General features: G+C 39.5%; 1 protein-coding gene across 1 annotated transcript in view; it reads left to right on the forward strand.

Annotated features, from left to right (window-relative positions):
• The first annotated feature begins 1,017 nt into the window (after positions 1-1,017).
• syne1b (spectrin repeat containing, nuclear envelope 1b) overlaps positions 1,018-24,208 on the forward strand; it is a 170,857-nt gene continuing 147,666 nt past the window's right edge. Inside the window, exons 1-8 of the mRNA XM_086157463.1 lie at positions 1,018-1,154; positions 4,982-5,043; positions 13,114-13,209; positions 18,399-18,482; positions 20,946-21,038; positions 21,412-21,587; positions 21,724-21,920; positions 22,426-22,535. Coding sequence (XP_086013589.1) covers positions 1,079-1,154; positions 4,982-5,043; positions 13,114-13,209; positions 18,399-18,482; positions 20,946-21,038; positions 21,412-21,587; positions 21,724-21,920; positions 22,426-22,535 — 894 coding nt within the window. The 5' untranslated portion in view covers positions 1,018-1,078. The remainder of the gene's footprint in view (positions 1,155-4,981; positions 5,044-13,113; positions 13,210-18,398; positions 18,483-20,945; positions 21,039-21,411; positions 21,588-21,723; positions 21,921-22,425; positions 22,536-24,208) is intronic.

Here is a 24,208-nt window from a genome sequence, read left to right on the forward strand (position 1 = left end):
TTGTTATGTTTCACTTGAAACTCTAGCACAACAATTTCCTTCGGATTAAATAAAGTTGTTCTTATTCTTATTCTTCTTATTGTTATTGTTATTCTTATAATTCCAACATCCTTCTACCAATATAGTCACTATAATTCCAGCACCCGTCTATCAATCTATCAATATATTCACAATAATTCCATTATCCACCAATACATTTACTATAACGTTGCTTCCAATTATTTATCATTAAATTTGCCATTATTTATTCTGTCGTTCACTCTAATGTTGTTGTGCAAATTATATCCATGTTAATGCTTTTTCTGTAGTCACACACACACGCACACACACACACACACACACAGAAACACGCACACACACACACACACACACACACACACAAAAACACACACAGAAACACACACAAAAACACACCACACACAGAAACACACACACACACACACACACACACACACACACACACACACAGAAACACACACACACACACACACACACAAAAACACACACACACACACACACACACACACACACACACACACACACACACACACACAAAAACACACACACAAAAACACACACACACACACACACACACACACAAACACACACACACACACACACAACCAATCATAAATCAGGATATTGCAGGCCAGGCTGTGAGGTCACCGCTTTCTCACGCTCTGATTGGCCGAGCGCTCCGGCGAGCTGCTCCGCCCCTCCTACCCCCAACCTCGGACGCATCGACGGTGCAGCGAGGCGGTGCAGCGGGGGCCGTCCACGTCCACGCAAGGATGGCTCCTCCGGATGGGAATAACACGGGAAAGAGGAAGGATGGGATTATAAATCACCCTCTCCGGTAGAGGTTTTCCGGGTGGAAGAGGTGATATTTCCATCGGAGCCCCCCTAGCATCTTATTTTTCTGCTTCCACCGGTGGCTTAATGCCGAGGGGGGAAACGGTGTGGGAAATAACAGGTGTACTTTATTTTTGTTTGTTTCCACTGTGGATTTTTCACACACATATATGTGCCGTGGAACTCATGAGAGGCAAAGGGACGGAGCCGCAGAGAGGGTTGAAGGATGGCTCACTATAAGGATGTTTCTGTCAGGAAGACCTCTTTAAATCTGGTGACTGGATTTTTCCAATATCTACGAGGTAAGTAGGGCAGCAGCATCCTCCGTGGGCTCATCTGCGTGGATTTCACGGGAAAGGTGAATCCCCGCACCGTGAACTAGTACGAGCGTCACATCATGCGTGCTCTGCGTGTGTCAGTGTCTCGTACAACTTTTGCAAATGTGCCACGCTTCAGTGGGCATCCCGTGATGAAGCATTTGCCCGTGGGTGAACGTGACGTGTTCAGTGTATAGTGTTTTCCTTCCTTTAGCATGTGACTGCCCGTCTATATCTCCACGGATGGAGGTTTTTTTTTTAAAAAATGGCCACTCCGTGCAGGATGCAGCATCTGCCCACGGGCAACAGTGACACGCCGTGCACAGTCCTCTCGGATTTCCACGGTCACTAATGCAAAGAAGTGTGTTTTATTGTTATCCGTGCTGCATAATGCATGAGGCGGCGTTGTGGCTGCATGTATTGATGGCTGGAGAAAGGGGGAGGGAGGCTGACCTAAACAATCATGCATGCTATTTCTGAGCACAGGAAGGGGATATGTGCGGTGATTGGGCGGGATTTTCATCCACACCAGTTCCATAATCTCCTGGAATAACCTTCTGTGAGTGCACGAGTCTGGGGCGTCATCATGGAGCGGCACAAACCTTCGCAGATGTGGTCCATGTGCTTGCTGCAGGGGTGCTGCAATGCAACTTGACATCCCACCGGCTGTCTGGAGGGGTGACAGCGGTCAGGGGAGGCAGGGGAGGCTCTGCCTCACCTGTCATTATGAAAAAAAAAAAAAAAAAGATATGATAACGTGAGATGAATATTAACATTTTGCCACATGTCTGATTTTTAAATGTATTTTCTGTATGCTCTCAAGAACAAATAGCGGAATTCGTGCATTTCCTGATAAAATGTAAGCCGAGGTGCAGCAGCCGAGGTCACCTCTGCACACTCAACTCCTCACAAACCGGGCTGCGTGATCGTTTCTGTTTCTCAGTATGTCGCCAATAGAATGTTTTTAGCAAGATTTATTATGTTATTTTATACACCACCACCTTCTATAAGTAGTGTAATGTCTATAGCGTAAGTGCGTGATTCAATCATTCTCGCTAATCGGAAAATAAACCGCAAATCAATGAGGTGAGGCAGGTAATACTGTGCCTCACCTGAGGGGGGCGCATGTGAGTTGGCAGGTGCTAGCTACTGGTTTCCTTCGAGAAGCATTGTGGGATAAAATAAATAAGATATATTAAAGAAAACACAGAGGACTCGACTTTTACAGCAAAGTAACCAGCGTTTCGTGGAAAAGTATATGCGCATGGACATATAGAAATAAAGAAAATACCACAAATTGTTTTCGGTTTTATAAAAAAAATTCGGCAGCAGGAAATCCTTTCGAGTTTGTTCAATTGTTGGAGTATTTTGCAGTTTGCAGCTGGAGTACGATAGGTCATGCACTTTAAATGCCTGTGCAAGAAAAGCAACAATATCCACTGTGACAAAAGACTCCCCTGCAGAGGTGGGGGAAGGTGTAAAGGTCTGGTCGGATTTTTAATGCAAATGAGATGAATTTGGAATTTTAAGCTTCATCAATGATGTAATCATTATAGAAATTTATTTGTTAAAGATACTTTCTAATCATATTTTGGGAATTTCTTTTGATTTATTTTGTAAGATAAGATAAACTTTATTGATACCCATAGGGGAAAGTCCTTTTTTAATCTCATTTTATTTCTTATTTAGTTGAGTATCAGAATCCCGTGTGAACTTCACTTCACTTTTGCAGCCATATATTTCCGTGACCACTGAGGTTTTGTTTATTTTTCCTCCCTTCCCATGAATCTGTTGTAGTACTGAAGTTTCTCTTATGTAAAACTGTCACCTTTAACACCTCTCGTTCTTTCCATGGACAGCCTGATAGCTCTCTTCCAATATACACAGATTGGCCAAAGAACTATGATAAATCTTTGTAGTCCATCCGGCCGTCGGTTGGACTACAAAGCTACAAAGTGGACTACAACAAAAGTGTTGATCTGTGGTGGCATTGAAGTTGCATTTCTCAGGAATGACTGTGCAATCTGAGGTTGTATGGCAAAAACAAAAGAGATTATTTGACAACATTTGCTCCTCACTCAGCGACTCACTCGGTTAACGACAACTCAGAGTTACGACACGCGTTACGACTTTGACCAATATTCATTCAACGAAAATATCTCGAAGTTGCAACGTCGATGTACGGTGGCGCCGCAGTCGAGAGCGTAAGTGTACACAAACGTAGCTGTGTACGATAAGTTGGGCTCAGGCAACAGCCGGCATCTTCTCTCCCTAAATCTTTATGTTTTGGTAGCTGTTGATAACATTCTTGAGGGAGCATAAGTACAGCACAGGTACAAGAAAAGGAAAAGGTACACTAGTTTGAATTTGAAGATATGGGATGCAGTGATCCCTCGCTATAACGCGGTTTACTTTTCACGGTTTCGCTACTTCAAGGATTTGCATCGTGCATTGTGTTCTGCATTCTGATTGGGTAAAAAGTCCCTCCGCTTCTTCTCTACCTGTGCGTCGATAACGTTGCAGTTTAATATGTACACGTACGTAAAACAGCTTGCAAAATTTACATGACGTACGTGCAAATTCTCTTGCAAATTTTGAGTTCCTCTAAAACCCATAATGTTGACAAAACAAAAGCACCTTGCAGGGCCCAAAAGGCAGCGGAAGATGCTATCTATCGCAGATAAAGTTAAACTTCTGGACATGCTAAGGGAAGGTAAAAGCTGTGCGGTTGTAGGTCGGCATTACGGAATTGATGAATCTTCCGTTCGTTCCATAAAGAAGGAAGAAAAAGACATAAGGACGACAGAATTATTATTTGACAGTACAGTACAGAAGTTAGTTGTTGAAAAAAACGTTTTCAAAGTACAGTACTTTTATTTGTGAAACAAATGATTGACCCTGTAAAATGGTTTGTTCTTTCTTTTCAATGTATAATAGCGTATTTAATTGTATAATAATTGTAAAAAAAAAATAAAGGTTTCTACTTCATGAATTTTGCCTATCACGGGTTCTTTTTGGAACGTAACCCCCGCGAAAAACAAGGGTTTACTGTAATTAAAGATCAATAGCAATAACACCAACTGTATTGTCAACATTAGGCTAGGCTAACTTGTAACTTATTTGGCTTGGTTAACTTTTATGCAAGCCTACCGTAAGGCTATACGGTATACTACTCATATCTGGCGATTTGAGTTGACATAAAATTTGCTTAATGATGAATTTGCTTAATGACGTGCTCGTTTGAACAAAATATATTTTTACTAGTTGCTCTGTTACAAAGCTAGTTTTCACTGCCGCAATGTTTTTGGACGCGGCTTTCGTGGACACATTCTGCTCCCATCCTAGTTTGGCTTTTAATTCTTGGACAATTTATTGTTTTTCTGGAAGGTCAACTTTAGCATACTTAGCACCGCGTTTGGTGTCAAAAATGATTGTACTCTTTGACGAACGACGGTGCCTCATAACACAAAAAGCACAAACGTATTCGCCTTTTTACTTTCTTGAAACATCCTTCGATCTGCATCAACTTTTCTCCTCCTGGACATTTAGGGATCGATCATATTTCTCAATTCCACTTGTTGAAAATCACATGATCGGCACGAATTGTGTGAAATGTAGTTTATGGTCAATGCATGCGTTTGACTTGTTTATTTGAAGACAATCAGACCTTTTAAGACGTTTTCTTGGGCCAGGTTTGGCCCGTGGGCCTCGAGTTTGACACGAGACCTATAAGAACAAAAAACCAACCAGTTTTGGTCGGAGGCGCCTCATCCATCCTGGTCTGAATTTTGTTGTTTACTTTTTATTTTCAGATGAACAAGAAGCCGTCCAGAAGAGAACCTTCACGAAATGGATCAACTCTCATCTCGCAAAGGTAGGATACTTTCCAGGTTCACAGAATCCTGTTTTAGTGGTCATTATAAAAAGCTTTGTCACGCAGTTATAATGGCTTCTAATAAGATGGATGGGATTAAAAAAAAAAGAACATTCATGCAGTTAATGGTGAATAATGACAGAATTTTACGATGACACCATATGAACGTTTTGATATCCAGAGAGGAGCATCTAAAGTTGTGTTTTAAAGAAAATAAGCGAGATCGTTTGTAAATGTTAATTTTGTCGATCCGTCCTTATACCTCGATGAGTGTTTATCAGTGTCCCGTCCTCATATCGTCCGTACCTCATAAATGTCTACAACTGAAATGAAGCAATACGATCTGTTGCATTCAGATGAAGGAGAACAAAATACAGCTCAAATTCCGGTATAAAATTAGCCTGTTAGTACAGGATTTATTACAAAACAATTTCTCGGCATATAAATGATATCTAAAAATAGCATGTCCATATAACAGTGTAAGTAAAACCCCGATCACGCGGGGACATTGATAACAGGATAGAGTCGTGTGGAGATACTTTATTGATCCCGATGGAAATTAAGCCGCATAAACATAATACACATTGCACAGATCAAACATATTGCATACATTTGCATACATACAGTCACTTAGCAGGAAAAAAAAAAAAGTAACCACACATGCATCGATAAAAAACCACGGGTGGGCAATTTTTTTTGGCTGACGAGACACATTTCTTAGTTAATTTTTATGCGCAGGCCAACTAGGTATCATGTAAATTGAAGAAAATGAAAATTGCGATTGAAGTATTAACATTTCTTTTGGCATATTTTAACTTCAAAATAAGAGAATAAGAAAAAAAAACAACTGTATTTATCCCAAAGGAATTTTTTTTGCCAGAGCTACAAGAAATAATAATTTATAATAAATAATAATAATAATAATAAATAGTAATAATAATAAATAATAGTAGAAAATAGTATAAAGTATAAATAGTATAGTATAACTATAATAGTAGTAGTATACTATAATAGTATAGTAAATAGTATAAAAGTAGAAAATTGTATAAACAGTAAAAAAAAAAGGGGGGGGGATAAGAAATACAAATAAACTATAAAGTGTCTGAGTAACAAGTCAAGGCTATAAAAGTGTCTTTAGGTCTTAAGTGCCAGGTGAAAGATGAAAGATATGGAGTGCGCAAGAGTATGAAATGAAATATTGCACAGTTTTGAACATATATACAGATAAATTATTACAATCTATCATTAATGATCATATAAATGTACAGACGTTATTTTGGATGTAATCATCCATACAAAATTAAACAGAAAGAAAAAAATGAGGAGTTTTCAAATTCAATATTGATTGAAAATATGTATTAAAATACAAAGAAAGTAGTTTGGTGGGCCGGATGTGGACGTGAAATTCCCAGGTCTGATAGATACTATTTATACAATATATAGGAATGTGATTTCATCAGCTTAGTTTGATGAGGGATTTATTGATCGCTTCCCTTCTAGAGCTTATATTATATAACTATTGGATTGTTTTTGTGGACATATGGCGGTATTAGCAACTCACGCTGAAGGTGTCGTATTTATCCGTTGTGTCTTAGCCGTTTGCGTGAGTGTACCCGCATGTGTGTGTGTGTGTGTGTGAGTGTGAGTGTATAGGCGTGCACGCGCCAACAGAACTGGCAGGGAAAGTGATGCAGTATGCAGATGGAGAGCAAGAGGGTGAGGACGGTTCCCTGCAGGCAGACGCCGGCTTCTTAGGTTCTAGCATGTAAATGACACAAAAATAGCACATGTTCGGATGCTGTCGTGCAGCAGACGCCGTGACACCGCAATAACAAGGCCTGCGGTGGATTATTATAAATCTGACCGAAATAAAGAAAAAAAAAATTAAAATAGGATTTGGCTTTTGGGGGTTTTCTCGTGTTATTAGTATAGGTTGATTCTCTGTGGCGACCCATGAAGGGAAAAGCCGAAAAGAGAAGAAGAAGTAATACAGGTTGAATTGAATCTGGAAACTGGACTCCGCTGTCAAAACAGGAAGAGCACTTTGAAAGAAACTCTTTTAATTATAAAATTCTGCGAATGAACATGACATGGTTCCTGGCAGCAAGAGGAATCTCCTGATCCCGCTTTCATTTCTGCAAACCTGTCTGGTTTTCCCCGTCCATCCTGTTTGATATTCACCGGGGGAACTGAAAACCCCACCGATCAGCTAGTTTTTAGGTGTGTTTGATTTAAGGGTTATTTAGGATCAAAAAAGGGTTTCATCAGAGGTCCAAACCGGGACGGTCCAGATGCTTTGGCCCTCTTCTGATGGGGTTTTTCAGTCGACTTCATTACAGCATCACTCAAAAGGCAGGCTTGGGGTTCCCGAAGGTCCTAAAAAGATAAGATAAGATAAGATAAGATAAGATAAGATTTTTCTCCCCAAATTTCAGGAATGACCTCTGAGGTCTGGCTTTTATAGATTTCAGCTCAGTTAAACTTTTATTAACCAGTGAAGGAAATTCTTGTCAGGCCATTAAGATAATATAAGATAAGATAAGATAAGATAAGATAAGATAAGATAAGATAAGATAAGATAAACTTTTTGTCCCAGCAGTGCAACAGTTATTGTGTCAATAAATATGAATAAATATAATAAATATCATGTAAATATATTATATATATGTAATTAGGGAGACAATGAGAAGGGCAAATGACATCCACAAATAAATAGACGGCAGAAACAACAACAATAGCAAACATAAGAATGGATAACAGAATAAAAAAATAAAACAGCAAAGTTGTGAAAAAAGACAACCAAAATAACAACAACAAGGAAAGGAACATAAACAGAGCAACAATTGCACTGACAAAAATAAACAAAAATAAGCAGGATGCGAATGGGCTGAGACCAACAAGGATGAAAATAAAAAAACAGAGTAGGGCACGACACGTGTATAAAACAGGCATTAAATTCATTCAAAATTTGAATGAATGTTTGAATTTTACCATTTTTTTTAATGCCTCTCCTGCATCTAGAAGGTAAAATCCAGAGGTGAAGGGCAACCTTCGTCCCCAGAGATGTCCAACTCCTCAATGCCCCAGCAACCCTGCAAATCCCTCCTCGCCACAACGGCGCCATCCTGCTCGCGCTCATGATATATTTATTATATGAATGCAGAGCGAGCGTACCTACAATTTGCACAGTTTTGTACAGTGATTTATATATATATATATATACTACTCAAAAAATAAAGGAAACACTAAAATAACACATCCTATTTGGGAATGAATGAAATATTCTTATGAAATACTTAGTTCTTTACATAGCTGAATGTGCTGATAACAAAATCACATGAAAAAAAAAAAGGAAATCAAATATATGAACCCATGCAGGTCTGGATTTGGAGTCAGACCTAAAATGAAAGGAGAAAAACACACGACAGGCTGTTTCAATGTTGATGTAATGTCCTTAAAACAAGTCAAAATGAATCAGTGTTGCTTCCTAGGCGGACAGTTTGATTTCACACAAGTGTGATTGATTTGGTGTTACATTTTGTTGTTTTTATATATATAAATTCTTTTTATGTAAAATGAATAATGAAAAAAAAATATATATCAATGTATATATACCTATATATTTATAAATATATATAAAAATGATTTATATATATATAAAGTCTTTTTATATATACTTTATATATATATAAAGTATATATAAAAAGAAATTATATAGATATATCTAAATAATTTCTTTTTTATTTTCAGGTATAATGATTAATGAAAAATATATATATTTATGAATATATATATATATGTGTGTGTATGTATATATATATGTATATATATATATTGTTTTTTTATGAATTTTTTTCTTTATTTATTGTATTTCATTCTTGATCACAACTTTGATGCTGATTTTTTTCTGATTCTGAAGTGCATCCCACACTTGCAACAGCAATAGACAAGTTACCGCAGCTTTCCCACCTTTATTCAATACATCAAATTCAGCAGCTCTAAAGTAATGCCGATAAGTTTTGCTTCCGGACTTGGATGATTATTCAACGATGACTCTAAGATGTTTTTAAGCCTTTATTTCTCGCAACCGTTTTAAGATGTAGCCCTGCTGGCCTCACCACGCTCTGCGGTACAATTCTCTTTTTTTTTTTTTTTTCTTCGGTTTGATTTACCGTGACGGCGCTCTTTAATTCCAGTCGGGGTGCCATCGACTCATCCTAAAAAGGTCTTAAAATCCCGCGCGGCCTTAAAGCTGCAGGCCACCTGAACACATCCAGGTGTATTTACAACTACTTGCCCTTGACTCGACCCCGGCCGGCAGCCGCAGATGACGCAGCAGAGAAGGAAGACGCCGAACCCGGAGCTGCAGCTCGGACGTCTCGTCTATCGCGCCCCTTTACGCCCTCAAAAAATCTCTTCATTCTTCACGCTCTTCAATGCGGAGCAGTGTTTATAATTCATGCGCCAGGCCGCTCTCTCTGCATACTAATAGGACTATTAGGATTATGCCACATCATGAAGGAGCTCTCACGCTGTCACTTTTAAATTGCGTCTGCTCTCGAGATTGGCACTTTTTTTTTTTTTTTTTTAATCCACGTTTCTGCACTTAAAAATGGCAACCTTTCATGTTATCTCAGTTTTTTTCCTGCTGAGCGACGATGAATAGATGTTTTTTTTTTTTTTAAAGGGGGTGAAAGTCGTGCACTATCTATGTTTTGAACTTTCCCGTTCTCTATCTTTTCCTGTCTTTGTGTTGGTTTCCTGCGACAACGTATGACTGAGCGCTTTTCCACTCATTTTCAATGTTTCCACTCACTGGGTCTCATGTGACTCTTTTGCTGGGGTTATTTTTTTCCAGGGTGGCACATGGGACTTCATTGTTTTTATTTAAATGCTTGTGAAAACGTCACTCGATAACTCGAACAGCAACGCCCATCATTTGTGTAATTATCTGTTTTTGAATATGTCTGGGCTATTTTTCAAGCCCTTTTTTTCTTGTAACTGTATAGAATTTTCTTGCAGCTTTTTAGACTGCCTGTTGATTTTATTCACAATCTCCATTTCCATTATCCCCCCAAATAAGACAAAATAACTCAGACAATATTAAAGCTATATATATATGTGTATATATATATATACATATACACATATATGTACTGCTCAAATATTTGAGAAACACTTTGTAAAGAAAATAGATCTAAATAAATAGGGGGAAGGAAAAATGATATTCTTTAATACTTTTTATGTATCTTCATTTCCATCATTCTCCCCAAATTAATTAAATTAATTTCCATTATTCCCCCAAAATTAAGAAAAAAATTACTCACACAATATTAAAGCTACACACATATTTATATATATATATTTGTTTATTTATATAGATATATATTGCTCAAAGCTTTTTGAAAAACTTTGAAAACAGATCAGGTCTCAATAAATTGGGGGAAGGGAAAATAATATTTTTTAATACTTTTTATGCATTTTCATTTACATTATTTCCCCCATACTTAGAAAAAAAAAATCAGACATTATTAAAGCTATATATATGTATATGTTTATTTATATAGATATATAATGCTACAAAATTTGAGAAATACTCTGAAAACAAATCAGAGCTAAATAAATGGGGGGGAAATAATATTCATTAATACTTTTTATATATCTTCATTTCTATTATCCCCCCAAATGAAGAAAATATAACTCAGACAATATTAAAGCTACACACATATTTATATGTATATTTGTTTATTCATAGAGATAGATATTGCTCAAAATTTTGCAAAACTTTGCAAACAAATCAGATCTAAATAAATGGGGGGTAAATAATCATGGATATATTCCCTGAAAATAAGTAGGTGATGTATAAGTAGCGAACGGATGCCACATAATTTGATGGAAATGAAAATGATCGCCCTCAAGAGGGGATAAATAAAAAGACACCCCAAAAAAGAAAGTTAAAAAATAGCAGGCTGGTCTATTTTCTCCTAAATGTCATTGTAACAACTCGAAATGATTGTTGGTAGTCGGGGTTCACCCCTTATGGTGCAGTGGGAGGCAGGACCCCCACACACACATACACACATACACACACACACACACACACACACACCATCTGTCGTTTCATTAGGAGCGTCAGGCCTGCATACAAGCTTGAATGGCCAACGCGAACTACCGACTATCATTTTGAGTTGCTATGATGACATTCAGGCAACAATGGAGCCTGGAGTCTGCTGCATCATTTTCTGCTGCATCATTATTTTCACTTTCATTTTTGGGACGTCCTTTATTCATTCCTTTCTAGGGTGATCATTTTCATTTCCATCGAATTATGATACATCCGTTTGTTACTAATACATCAACTAATCATTGTCAGGAAAGATATCCAAGATTATGTTTCCCACATATAGATATGATGCGTTTTTGAAGTGTTCCCCTCATTTTTTGGAGCAATTTATATATACAAATATATTTTATATATGTATATGTATTTATAGATATTCAAGGATTCAATGATTTATATTGATGGGTTGAATGCAAAACCTCCTATCTGAAAAAAACATTTTTTCAAGAAATGAAAAAAATGTTTCATTTGATTATAGTATGGACTTTGTTCAAGATATTCAAGAATATTCTAGTGTTCACAGACTATAATTCTATGTTATAATTTAAAAATATATAGCATGTATTTTTACCACTGACAACGCAGACAAGTGTTTTTTTCCTAATTTTTTCTGCTTTATTATGCACATTGGTGGTTTTGCATGTGACATTTATGTCAAAAGAAAGGGCTGAATTATCTTGAAGATGGACTGAAAATGTGGAGCCGTCCCATTTCTCACCATTCAATGCAAAAAAACCCAAAATCGAAAAATTTGCAGATAGGAGGTTTCGCATTCCCAGACATCGATAAGATTTTGTTATTCCACTCTGAGAGAAAATGAGACTTGTTTCATTGCATTTTCATATATCACATATGTGTATATATATATATATATATATATATATATATATATACACATACACACACACACACACACACACACATATATATATACATATATATACACACATATGTATGTATGTTTGTATGTATGTATGTATATATACATATATATATATGTATAAATATATATGAATATATATATTCAAGAATTCAATGATTTATATGATGTTGTTATTCCACTATGAGAGAAAATTAGACTTTTTTTCATTGCATTTTCACATATATCATATATGTTCGTATATATACATACATCTAGATTTCCTACCTGAGGCTACCAGACTTTTTAATTCCTCTTCCCTCAGCCGCAGGAAATCTTCAATCTTTGTAGTTACTGCTAACAGCTAAGACAATTTATATTTCATTATATATATGTATATATATATATATATATATTTATATATATAACATATAATGAATATAACAAAACTCCATAAATAAATAGACAGGAAATAATACAAATCGAGCGTTGGTTGATGAATAACATTGACATACAAGTCAAGCGCATCAGGTAATGTGTGACGCTTGGATTGTACAGAATTACAATACAACTATAATAATTCTGTTAAGCACTTTCTAAGGTCCTGGAATTACGCCTAGCTGTATGTCTTTAACTTAACTCGCCCCACATAACCACCCAACTGCATCTTGCATCTTGTGAACTGGCCTGTATACGGTGCCAAATAAAGAATTCCCATGGTTAGCATTCCTTTTAATTACAGATTAATTCCCCCGAATACCTTCACATCTGCGTGATTCCCTCACACCCTTCTGTCTGTTTACCACTCCGGGTCGCAACGCCGCGGTTGACACGGCTCGGTAAATGTGTTGATATGATAGCGGGAGACAGAATGGAGCTGGGGTTAAAGGAGTAGCGTTGCCTCGGGACCGGGCGGCGAGCCACCGCTCAGGAAGAGGCACCATCTTTTCAGCTGCAGGGAAGCTGCGTGGTTGTTGGGAACAAGTCTGTTCCTCGCGAGCATCCTTTGCTTTCTCGTCTTTCCCTGCTCAGAATACAAACGTCCCCTTTGAGAACTATCTAATTGCGTTTTTTCTTTTGTGTCTTGCAGCATAAACCACCTCTAGAGATTAATGACCTCTTTGAGGACATCAAGGATGGGGTGAAACTCCTGGCTCTTTTGGAAGTGCTGTCTGGCCAAAGATTAGTAAGTGCTACTCTTGAATTTTAATTTTTGGCAGTGCTGGAAAACCTCCTGTGGATGCTTTGGTGACATACATGATGGAAAATCCACTCTTTCAGCAAGTTTCACTTGGTATGATTCAGTCTGAAAGATGATTAAAACCTGAAGTTCTCAGGGAAAAGATACCGGCAACAACACACTGACCTCTGAAGCACGAACAGAATTCAGTTTGAGTATTTTAAAGGTGACTTTTGGAAATATTTTGGACCGTCTGCAAATTTTCAGATGATGTCCGGTCGCTTTTTGGGGGGATTGTGGTGGACTTTCATTAATTTTTGGTGATTTCTGGATGCAACGTATCATAACATAATTGCTAAAATAGCATTTAATCATCTACAACCAAAATTGTTGTTTTTTTGTTTTGAATGTCTTGCTAATAATTATCTTTGTCATTTTATTGTGGCATATTCAGGAAACAAATTTTCTCAAAATGTTTTTTTTTTTTATTCTGGAACATTGCAGTGCATGATAATGTGCATTCAAACCATCGGATCACGTTGTTTCTCGGTTCACGTGTCTTCACTGCCTGCTAACGATTCATGATCAACTTTGGGGTTTGAAAGAAATCATGTGTTTGAGTTTCATGTCATAAAGATATCAGTCGAGTCCTGCACCCCCGCTGACATCAGATAAACAGCTGATCACCCTAACTGCATTGAGCGGTTGCCATAGTGATGCTAGCAGCTCAGGTTAACACTGAATAATACAAGGATTCATCAAACTTTGGGTTGAGTCACTGGAGGTCTGATGTGAAAATTACAAGAAGTTATTGATAATAAACTAGGCTGGACTAGCATTTGTGAACAGCAGTATGGCTTCATTCCTAGAAAGAGTACTACAGATGCAGTATTTGCTTTGAGAATGCTAATAATAAAGTATAGAGAAGGCCAGAGGGAGCTGCATTGTGTTTTTGTAGACCTAGAAAAAGCATATGACAGGTTGCCAAGAGAGGAGTTCTGATATTGTGTGAGGAACTCTGGAATGGCAGAGAAGTATGTTAGACTGGTGCAAGACATGTATGCTCGCTGTGAGACAGTGGTACGGTGTGCTGTAGGGGTAACAGAGAAGTTCAAGGTGGAGGTGGGACTCCATCAGGGATCAGCTCTGAGCCCCTTCTTCGCAGTGGTGATGGATAGGCTGACAGATGAGGTTAGACAGGAATCCCCATGAACCGTGATGTTTGCTGACGACATTGTGATCTTTAGTGAGAGAAGAGAACAGGTTGAGGAGATTATAGAGAGGTGGAGGTATGCTCTGGAAAGGAGAGGAATGAAAGTTAGTCGCAGCAAGACAGATTATATGTGTGTGAATTAGTGGAATTCTGGTGGAACGGTGAGGCTATAGGGAGTGGAGATCAAGAAGTTGGTGGATTTCAGGTACTTGGGGTCAACAGTCCAGAGCAACGGAGAGTGGGGAAATGGAGAGTGACCAGAATGGAGAGGATCAGGTATGAGTCTATCAGAGGCTCAAGTTAGATGTTTTGGAGAGAAGGTCAGAGAAGCCAGACTGATATGGTTGTGTCTTATACAAAGGAGGGAGAGTGAATATATTGGTAGACGGATGCTGGATTTGGAGCTGCCAGGCAGGAGGTCTTAAGGAAGACCAAGGAGAAGATTTATGGACGCATTGAGAGAGGATATGAAGGTAGTTGGTGTGAGAGAGGAGGATACAGAGAATAGGGTTAGATGGAGAAGGTTGATTCGCTGTGGCGACCCCTGAAGGGAAAAGCCAAAAGGCGAGAAACTAGGCTGTACTAAATGCCGTATAGAAGAAAGGTCAGTAGTGTGCAAACGATGCTCACAGACTAAATAAGCTCCTCAGGAAGGCCGGTTCCATCCTGGTTGTTGAATTGGACTGGCCGGCAGAGGTGCCTGAGAGGAGGATGCTGAAGAATCAGTATCAGGGACAACGCCTCCGACTGAAGTCCTACCAGTGCACTTCCAGCCGTAGACTGAGACCACTGAGGAGAATCTCAGAATGCCACAGAAAGTCTTTCTTACTCTTGGCCATCAAACTACATTACTCATCCTCTTTCTCCAAGAAGGAAACCCGACAGCAATAAATTCAACATCATGCTTCACATAAATGTATGTAATGTTGGAGAATTTCCTTCAGGATTGATAAAATTCTATTCCACAGATGGGCAAGCTACGGCCCGCGGGCCACAACCGGCCCGATGGTCTTTTTAATCCGGCCCACCAAAAATTGGTACAGAATTCATACCTGATGTGAATGATTGAATGATTGGATCAATGAATGCGGGAGCTCAAACAGGAGATTATTTCATTACATTACATTCCAGTCATTTGGCAGACGCCTTTATCCAAAGCGACCTCCAAAAAGTGCAATTCAGTACCGAAGATCCGAAGTACCAGTGGTCAGAAGTCAGAAGTGACCACTCAACCAAATTGCCACGTCAAAACCATATACATACATACATTCATTTCTTGTTTGTTTGTTTTTTTTTTCGGGGGGGCTGGGGGCTAAGTGTATTACTAGGGTAGTGCTTGGTGAAGAGGTATGTTTTCTGCACCCGGCAAAAGATGGGCAGTGACCCGGAGTTCGTTCCACCACCGAGGAGCCGAGACCGAGAAGAGCCAAGACCGGTTCGGGACGGGTTGGGACATGTGGCTTGACGATAACCTGGAGATAAGACTGTGCTGTCCCATTCACCGCCCAGTAGGCGACCACCAGGGACTACCGGGAGCCGGTTTAGGGACATAAGAAGGGGAGTTGTGTAGGAGAATTTGGGACGGTTGAACATCAGGCGGGCTGCCGCTTTCTGGATAAGCTCCAGAGGCCTGATGGTCACCACTGGGGCACTGGCAAGGAGGGAGTTGCAGTAGTCCAAACAAGAGATGACTAGAGCCTGGATGAGTATCTGCGCTGTATCCTCTGTGAGGTATCTGCAGATCTTCCTGATGTTGTAGAGGAGGAATCTGCAGGACCGTGCGACCGCTGCGACGTTTGCTAGTTGGTCGGCTAGGACCACACTCAGGTTTCTCGCAGTTGTGGTTGGCCTTACCACGGTGTTGTCGATGGTGATGGCCAGATTTCTATGCGGACAACATTTCCCAGGGAGAAAGAGCAGCTCAGTCTTGTCTAGGGAACATTTTTTGGAGCTACTTGAGAATTTTCCTGAGCTGAATGACACAGATTAGCTTTGTGATTTAGCCTTTCCTGTGGACATACTGACACAGGAATGAGCTGGATGTGAAGCTACAAGGGAAAAAACTGTTTTGAACATGTACTCCTAACAAATGTGTTTTGTTTTTTTACATGTATCTTATCTTGTGCTGACCCGGCACGTCCGTCAAATTTTAAAAGTCAATGCGGCCCCTGAGCCAAAGAGTTCGCCCACCCTTGTCCTATTCTAATTTCTTCTTCTTCTTCTCCTTTGGGCTTTTCCCAAATCAGCAAATCAACCTTTAAATCAACCATTAAAGTTAATTTCTATTCTAAATTTAAAAAGTGACAAACCCTGAAACATCTTGGTATCACTTGACATTAAATCCACGTCCCTCCAGAAGTTTCATACTTCCCGTTGGATCTTTGTAGGAGAAGTCAGGTCTGAAAGACTGAAAAAGACTGAAAATTTAACTTTCCGCTTTCAGAACACTCGATAAGTTTTGGTTCATTAACAAGAGATGATCCGCCCTCCGATTCCAACCAGCTCCAAAATCTAATTGGTTTTTGCTGGGATGCTGCCTCCCACCTCGCAACGTTACGTAACGCCCCGACACACTTATTTACGAAACACAGCCTCGTCCTCACCTCGGATGTAAAACAAGAGGGATGACGTTTTTAGTTCCTTGTAATATTTACAGTTACACAAAGTGATTAGTCTTAAAATAAAAAGACTGTCATTTTAATTTCACTACCATTGTGCTTGAATTGTTGGATTCATCATTGCTAAGTAGCGGGACTCTTTACCAGAATCTGAAAAAGCTTTTTTATTTTTCTTCCAGGGCTGTAATGAAGATTTTATATATTTTTTTCTCGGATTGTGTTTTTTACAAGACATCAAATCAGCCTTTATAGAGAAGCTACAGATTTGGGATGCTGTTGTTGTTGTCGCTGCTGACATTCACTGATGAATCAATGCTCTGGCAAGGTCATGATTTAGATCTAAGAGTCTGTTGGCTCGCCAGCGCCTGCTTGACATGCATACTGACACACACACACACACACACACACACACACACAACACACACACACACACTGGCTGAGGGATTTAGTGGTCAGACCTGTCTCGAGTCAAACTGCCGTGTTGACTATGAGGCTGTTATTGAGGCAGAACATGTGAAGCTTTTATTTTTTTCCTTTGGGGTTGCAGTTCTGCTTGTTTACATTTGCTAAAAATCAATACAAAGGGTTTTAGAGGATAGAATCATGATCTTTCTGTCATTTTAGAAATCACTTTTTAAAGTAATGCAAAAAAAAAAATAAAATAATGCTGATGTGTGGAGCCTTTAAAAAAAAACAAAAACAAAGAAAAGCGAAAACAAAATAGAAAAAAAAAATTGACCCACAGCAACATGGAGATGGTGATGCTACAGGAGATCTGAAGAAAAGAAAATTTGTAAAGCAAAATTTTTATTATTTCTATTATTTTTATTATTTTAAACAAGAAACAGGTAAAAGTCAGTATATGAGCAAAAATGAGAAATGAGACATCAAAAATGTATAGCAAGACTGATGAATAAAGTATATTTGTATTGAGGACTGAATGACTGTTATATCAATAACTTAAATGATTTTATATGATTTTATGACTTAAATAGCTTTGTAAGTCACATCATTGGTTATAAAAGTGTAATTTCCCCCCTCCTTCAGGAAGTACGCAATTGAAACTCATTTTTTTTATATTCAATTTGATATTCAATTTTTTTTATATATCAATTGATTTTTTTTTTTTTTTTCAATCCAAAAAGTAATGATTTCATTTTAACGCTTGTGAAAAGCCTGTGAAGAAAAGTCATTTCAAGCTGATTTTGATAAGATAATGATAAAGAATGTACGGTGCAATTATTTTCTGTCTTTGCCAGCCAGCCTAATATGTATTGTATGTGTATGTTAAGGCAGCCAAATCAAAAAATAAATGTGTTTTTTGTTTTATTTTTCCCGCTTTTTTACTTTCTGTCCACCTGCAGCCATCAGAACAAGGCCGTCAGCTGAAAAGGATCCACTGGGTCTCCAACATCGGCACCGCGCTTAAATTCCTCGAAGGTCGGAAGGTAAATCACCCGTTTACGATTCTTTACCACCGCAAGAAAACAGGCCAGGAAGAAAAAAAAGAAATTTTGCATTGGGTTAAAAGCGCACGATGACTAAAACGTCGTTTGTAACCTACAACGCGCTCAGCCTTCAGATGAGCGGCGGCCCGAAATATGACTGCTCGGTTACATAACTCGTCTGTAAAATCCTGCGGCTGCATGAAGTCCGTGTCCCACTTTTCTGCGGATTCCCTGAGGATTGAGACTTACATTGTTGTGATTTCTCTCCCGTCACGTTGCGCCTTCAGTCTGTATATCGAGGATCTCCGGTCAGTCTCCGCTAAACGCCCTGTGTGATCGCAAACTGTATGCATTCCTTTCATTTGATGCACTACCGAATGCTTGGATACGGCTGCTCTGTTTCTATCCACGCTGTCATTCCCGCTCTGCTAATGACGTGCATCAGTGACGTGCAAGTCAGGGGAGGCAGGAGAGGCCGTGCCTCACTTGCCAATCTTGGAAAGAGAAAAATGGAAAATTAAAAAAATAATGAAATGGTTATATTTATCAGTGATTTAGATTTAACTTCACCAGTTTTAGATTATGTTTGATTAAAAATGGCTGGATTTTCCCATTTACTGTTTCAATACTGTAAAGTGCCGTGAGGCCGTGGACGTAGATTGCTCAACGATGGCCGACTGCTGGCATGCTCTGCACTAAGACCGTATTGCTGTCTCTCTGCATGTCGCTAAATGAACTACATTTCCAATGTAGTTTTATTTTTTTGTCAACAACTGTATGTGTGTTCCTAGTTTCTTGTGCTGAACGATCATAAAACGTCTCCAAAGTTTCACTGAGTGAGGCACGCGGTTCTCCTGCCTCACAGTAGGGGGCGCTCGTGATTCCATGGATTCCTCTTGTGACTCCTCAGCTGCAGAATAGTGTTTGTAAATCTGATTGTGATGAAGTCTATGCCTGTCCTGAGGCCACATATAGATGTAGAACCAGCGACATGTAACCAGGGGAGGCAGGAGAGGCCGGGCCTCACTTGCCAATCTTGGAGAGAGAAAAATGTAAAATTAAAAAAATAATGAAATGGTTATATTTATCAGTGATTTGCATTTAACTTCACCAGTTTTAGATTATGTTTGATTAAAGATGGCTGGATTTTCCCATTTACTGTTTAAATACTGTGAAGAGATGTGCGGTGAGGCCGCGGACGTAGATTGCGCAATGACGGCCGACTGCTGGCATGCTCTGCACTAAGACCGTATTGCTGTCTCTCTGCATGTCGCTATATGAACTACATTTCCAATGTAGTTTTTTTTTGTCAACAACTGTATGTGTGTTCCTACTTTCTTGGGCTGAACGATCATAAAACGGCTGCAAAGTTTCACGAAGTGAGGCACGCGGTTCTCCTGCCTCATGGTAGGGGGCGCTCGTGATTCCATGGATTCTACTTGTGACTCCCCGGCAGCAGAGTAATGTTTGGAAATCTGATGGTGATAAAGTCTGTGCCTGTCCTGAGGCCACATATAGAACCAGTGATGTGTAATCAGGGGAGGCAGGAGAGGCTGTGCCTCACTTGCCAGTCATTGAAAGAAAAAAATGTCAAATGAAAAAAAAAAAAAAATGGCGATAAAGGTATTTCTAAATTACCTTCGCCAGTTTCAGATTTTTATTTAAAATTGCTTGATTTCATATTTACTGTTCAAATACTGAGAAGAGACGTGCAGTGAGGCCTAGAACTTTTGAGCCTCAACATCGATTGCTTCCATGCTCTGCACTAAGACTGTATTGCTGTCTCCATTAAAATTTGTAAATACTTTTGCTATATGAACTACATTTCCAATGTACAGTGTTTATTGTCAACAACTGTTTGTTCCTAGTTTCTTGTGCTGAGCGATCATAAAACGGCTACAAAGTATCACTAAGTGAGGCACGCAGTTCTCCTGCCTCATGGTAGGGGGCGCTTGTGATTCCATGGATTCTACTTGCGACTCCTCGGCTGCAGAATAATGTTTGAAAATCTGATCGTGATGAATTCAATTTCTCGCCAGCAATGAAGCTCACCGCATGTCACTGACATGCATTTCAATGAGAATACTGGTTTCTTAATGTGTCTGGCTGTTAGTTGTGGTTATCAGCTACTCCCCAATAAATTTGATATTATGGAGTACGGTTTGCAGTGAGGTGGCAGATCTGTTTTTGAGAGTTGAGCACAGTTGTTCACATCAGGAACTTTTGTTCTCTCTCTCCCCGGGTCACTTCTCTCTGTGGCTGTTCAGACATCGCTTAGACACTCCATTATCGCAGTACTTGCCTGCACCGAAGACACAACTTTGACGGCTGTGAGCAAAATAAAAGCCTGCTCTACTCCAGGAGTACAAAGTGAAGCCTGAGGATCTTCCTCCATGAGCATCTCTTGTCCTTTCGGACGAGGTCTAGTTTCCGAAATAATTAACGCTTGGCTTGTGTTTTCAGATCAAACTGGTTAACATTCACGCCACCGACATCGCAGACGGACGACCATCAATTGTCCTCGGGTTGATATGGACCATCATCCTGTACTTCCAGGTATTCTCAGTGCAATAGGAAGCGCTGCATCTTCAGCAAACCCCGCACCTCAGAACCTCCCTGAGCAAAATGCATCTTTAGTTAAGTCTCAATCAGACAATCTTAAAGTAGCACTGTAGCGATAGAACAACAGAATTGGAAAGTCTTTAAGTGGAACTGACAGGTTCATTGAGAAGTTATATTTCCATGACTTGTGACAGGAAGTAGCTCACCACTTTCACGTCTGTAACACCTGCATTCTATGATTTTTGCCCGGTTCCCTCATCTATTCTACCCCTTTTTAGCTTCTCTTGGACAGTCTAACGAAATGCTCCGATGGTTTTTTTTATCAATCATATTTTATTTTTATCGTTCGTTTTTACGTTTGGCTCAGATTGAGGAGTTAACCAGCAACCTGCCAGCCCTCCAGGCTCTGTCCAACAGCAATTCCTCTGTGGAAAGTGTGGCCAGTTCTGAAACCGGAAGCCCTCCCATGAAGAGAAAGGTGGTTAAGTTCCAGGGCAACGCCAAGAGGGCGCTGCTCCGCTGGGTGCAGCACACTGCCGCGAAGTACGTTGTGTATCGACCTATTTTTTTCTGCTAAATCAATTCTAATGAGCTCGGTATGTTGTGTTTGTCGTAAAGAAGGGCGGTGTATCTGCTAAAGCTTTGTCGCGTCATAACGCCCCCCCTTTCTATTTTCCAGGCAGCACGGAATCGAAGTGAAGGACTTTGGTCCAAGTTGGCGTGACGGTGTCGCATTTCAGTCGGTGGTGCACGCCATCAGGCCAGACCTGGTGGATATGAGTTTAGTGCACAAAAGGGGCAACAGAGAGAACTTGGAGGACGCTTTTTCACTCGCCGAAAATGAGCTGGGCATTCCTCGCTTGCTGGATCCAGGAGGTAACATGAATCCAACGCACAGTATCGGAGCTTTTTTTTTTTTTTTTTTTTTTGAAGGTTGACATTAGCAAATTTGTATTCCAAAATAAATGCTTTGGATTTTTTCTAAAAGTTACTCGCGACGGTTTGTTCAACAATTCACAGTCGACCGCTCTGGACTGTCTGGTTGTTTTGCGTTGTTTCCGAAACCCCTTTGAGAGTATAAGGCTTCGATGTGAGGCTGGAATACAGTATCTTTTTCAAAAGGCAATGACTGACTTCTTGGACGATCAGGTCATGGATGAGATGATGAAATTAGGTGTGTATAATTAGCTGTCAGCCCCGGAGAGACGGGTGCTCCTGATTTCACTCCAAAAAAAAAAAAAAAAAAAGTTATCTTATTCCCAAACATGACATCTCCTCCATTTTCAGTATTCAGTCATTTTCACATCGGCAGGATTTTTCTTTTTTTCTTTCGGGAGACCTTGTCGTGATCAGGCCGTTTTCTTGCTGCGTCATTCTGCAGATGTGGACGTGGACAAGCCCGATGAGAAATCCATCATGACGTACGTGGCTCAGTTCCTCAAGCACTACCCAAATCCTCACCACTCTGAAAGCGATGGGCTACAGCATGAGGTACGTCGTATCCAGTGACGTGCGGTGAGGTTTCACGGTCAGATTTACAAACATATGAACCCTACAGAGTAGCTTATTCACCATTTTATTGGCAGCAGTTGGCGTGTTTTGTTTGAAATATCATTTCAGCATTCTTTACATATACAAACTGTAGCATAGAAAAAAAAGCACATGTAAAAAAAACGTTAGTATCTCTTACCTTTACTTATAAATGAAGTCCATGCGCAGCTAGTAGAAGTCTTCCTTGTCTTTCTCAGTTTTAAAAGTCACTCTGTCTCAATAGAAATCACTGCCAGTGAAGACAGTCGTCCTTGATCGTCCTGCTCCGACTGTATGTTTTGAGTCTTTTCGGTGCCGAGAACGAGCGCTCCGACGATGTTGTCGTAGCTGGAACTTTGTCCCCTCAGGAACAGTTTGAATGAGATCCCTCTGGGCCAAAAAGTTGAGAAGCTGCTCAGGAGATTTACATTCATCTCCCACCGGTTGTGAGCCAAATGAGATCGGCAAAAAAATAGCTGCACTTGACTTGCTAACTATTTACTGTAGCTTGCTATCGCTAATTCTATTATTCTGTAGCCGAGTAGTAAGAATCGCTGGGATCAGCGGCGCCCCCTACCATGAGGCACCGTCACTGCGTGCCTCACTTAGTGTCTCTTCGCAGTTGTTTTATGATTACGAGAAACACGTTACGGCTGTGGACGAAAAACATTAGACACATCAACAAAACTAGGGAAATTTAGTTCATATATTAAAAGTGTTTTTGAATAGTGACATCCACAGAGACAGCAATACGGTCTCAGTGCATAGCATGCAAGCACAGTTAGCAGAATCATTGCGCAATCCATAGTGGGCTCAGCTGGTTGCAGCGTCACCGCACAGCTCTTCTTCATATTTGAACGGTAAATGTGATTTTTTTTAGCGATTTTGAAAAAAAAAACAAAAAACTGAAAATGGCATAGCTACGTTGAAAATAACTTTACAGTACAAATTACTGAATAAATATAACCATTTAATTTATTTTTTCATTTTTCATTTTTTTCTTTCTGTGATGACAGGTGAGGCCCGGCCTCCCCCTGCCTCTATTGACTGCTAACACTGGTTGTATCGGATCCGTTAATCAACATTAAGTTTAACTTGGAAAATCAAATGTTAGGTTTTTTTGGGTTTTAGGTATTTAGGTTTTTGGTGACAATTTCAATGAATAATTTTCTTTGCTGTCACTCTTAAGTATTAGTGCCCTGGCGTTTGTGAACAACACTTTGATGAGATGAGATGAACTCTAGTGATCCCATGCTTGGGAAATTGTTTAGCAGCATCAGCAAGACATACAAGGCCAAGACAGTGACAAGCTGGCTAAAAATAAAAGTAAAAAAAAATAAAAATAAAAAAATAAAACAAATAAATTAATAAAATTAATTAAAAAACTCTATATTAAAATGTTAAAATACTTTACAAAATACAGAAAAAGGAAGACACAAACTAATAAAATACAAAGTTCTAAATTATGTTGGGAGCTGCCGCTGCCTGCTGCCTCCTGCCATGGTGCCAAGCAAATACACAAACTTTAAATTTTGTTCTGTTGTCTCAAAGGCGCCAGTCTGTATGTCGTACACATCGGATCGTGAAATCAGGTTGATGTTTTTTGAGCTTAGACACTACCAAAGAATGTATTA

This window comes from Fistularia commersonii, chromosome 1 (genome assembly GCF_037954325.1).
Source record: "Fistularia commersonii isolate RoL2024-O1a breed Wild chromosome 1, RoL_Fcom_v1.0, whole genome shotgun sequence".
In the NCBI taxonomy this organism is placed as follows: Eukaryota; Metazoa; Chordata; class Actinopteri; order Syngnathiformes; family Fistulariidae; genus Fistularia; species Fistularia commersonii.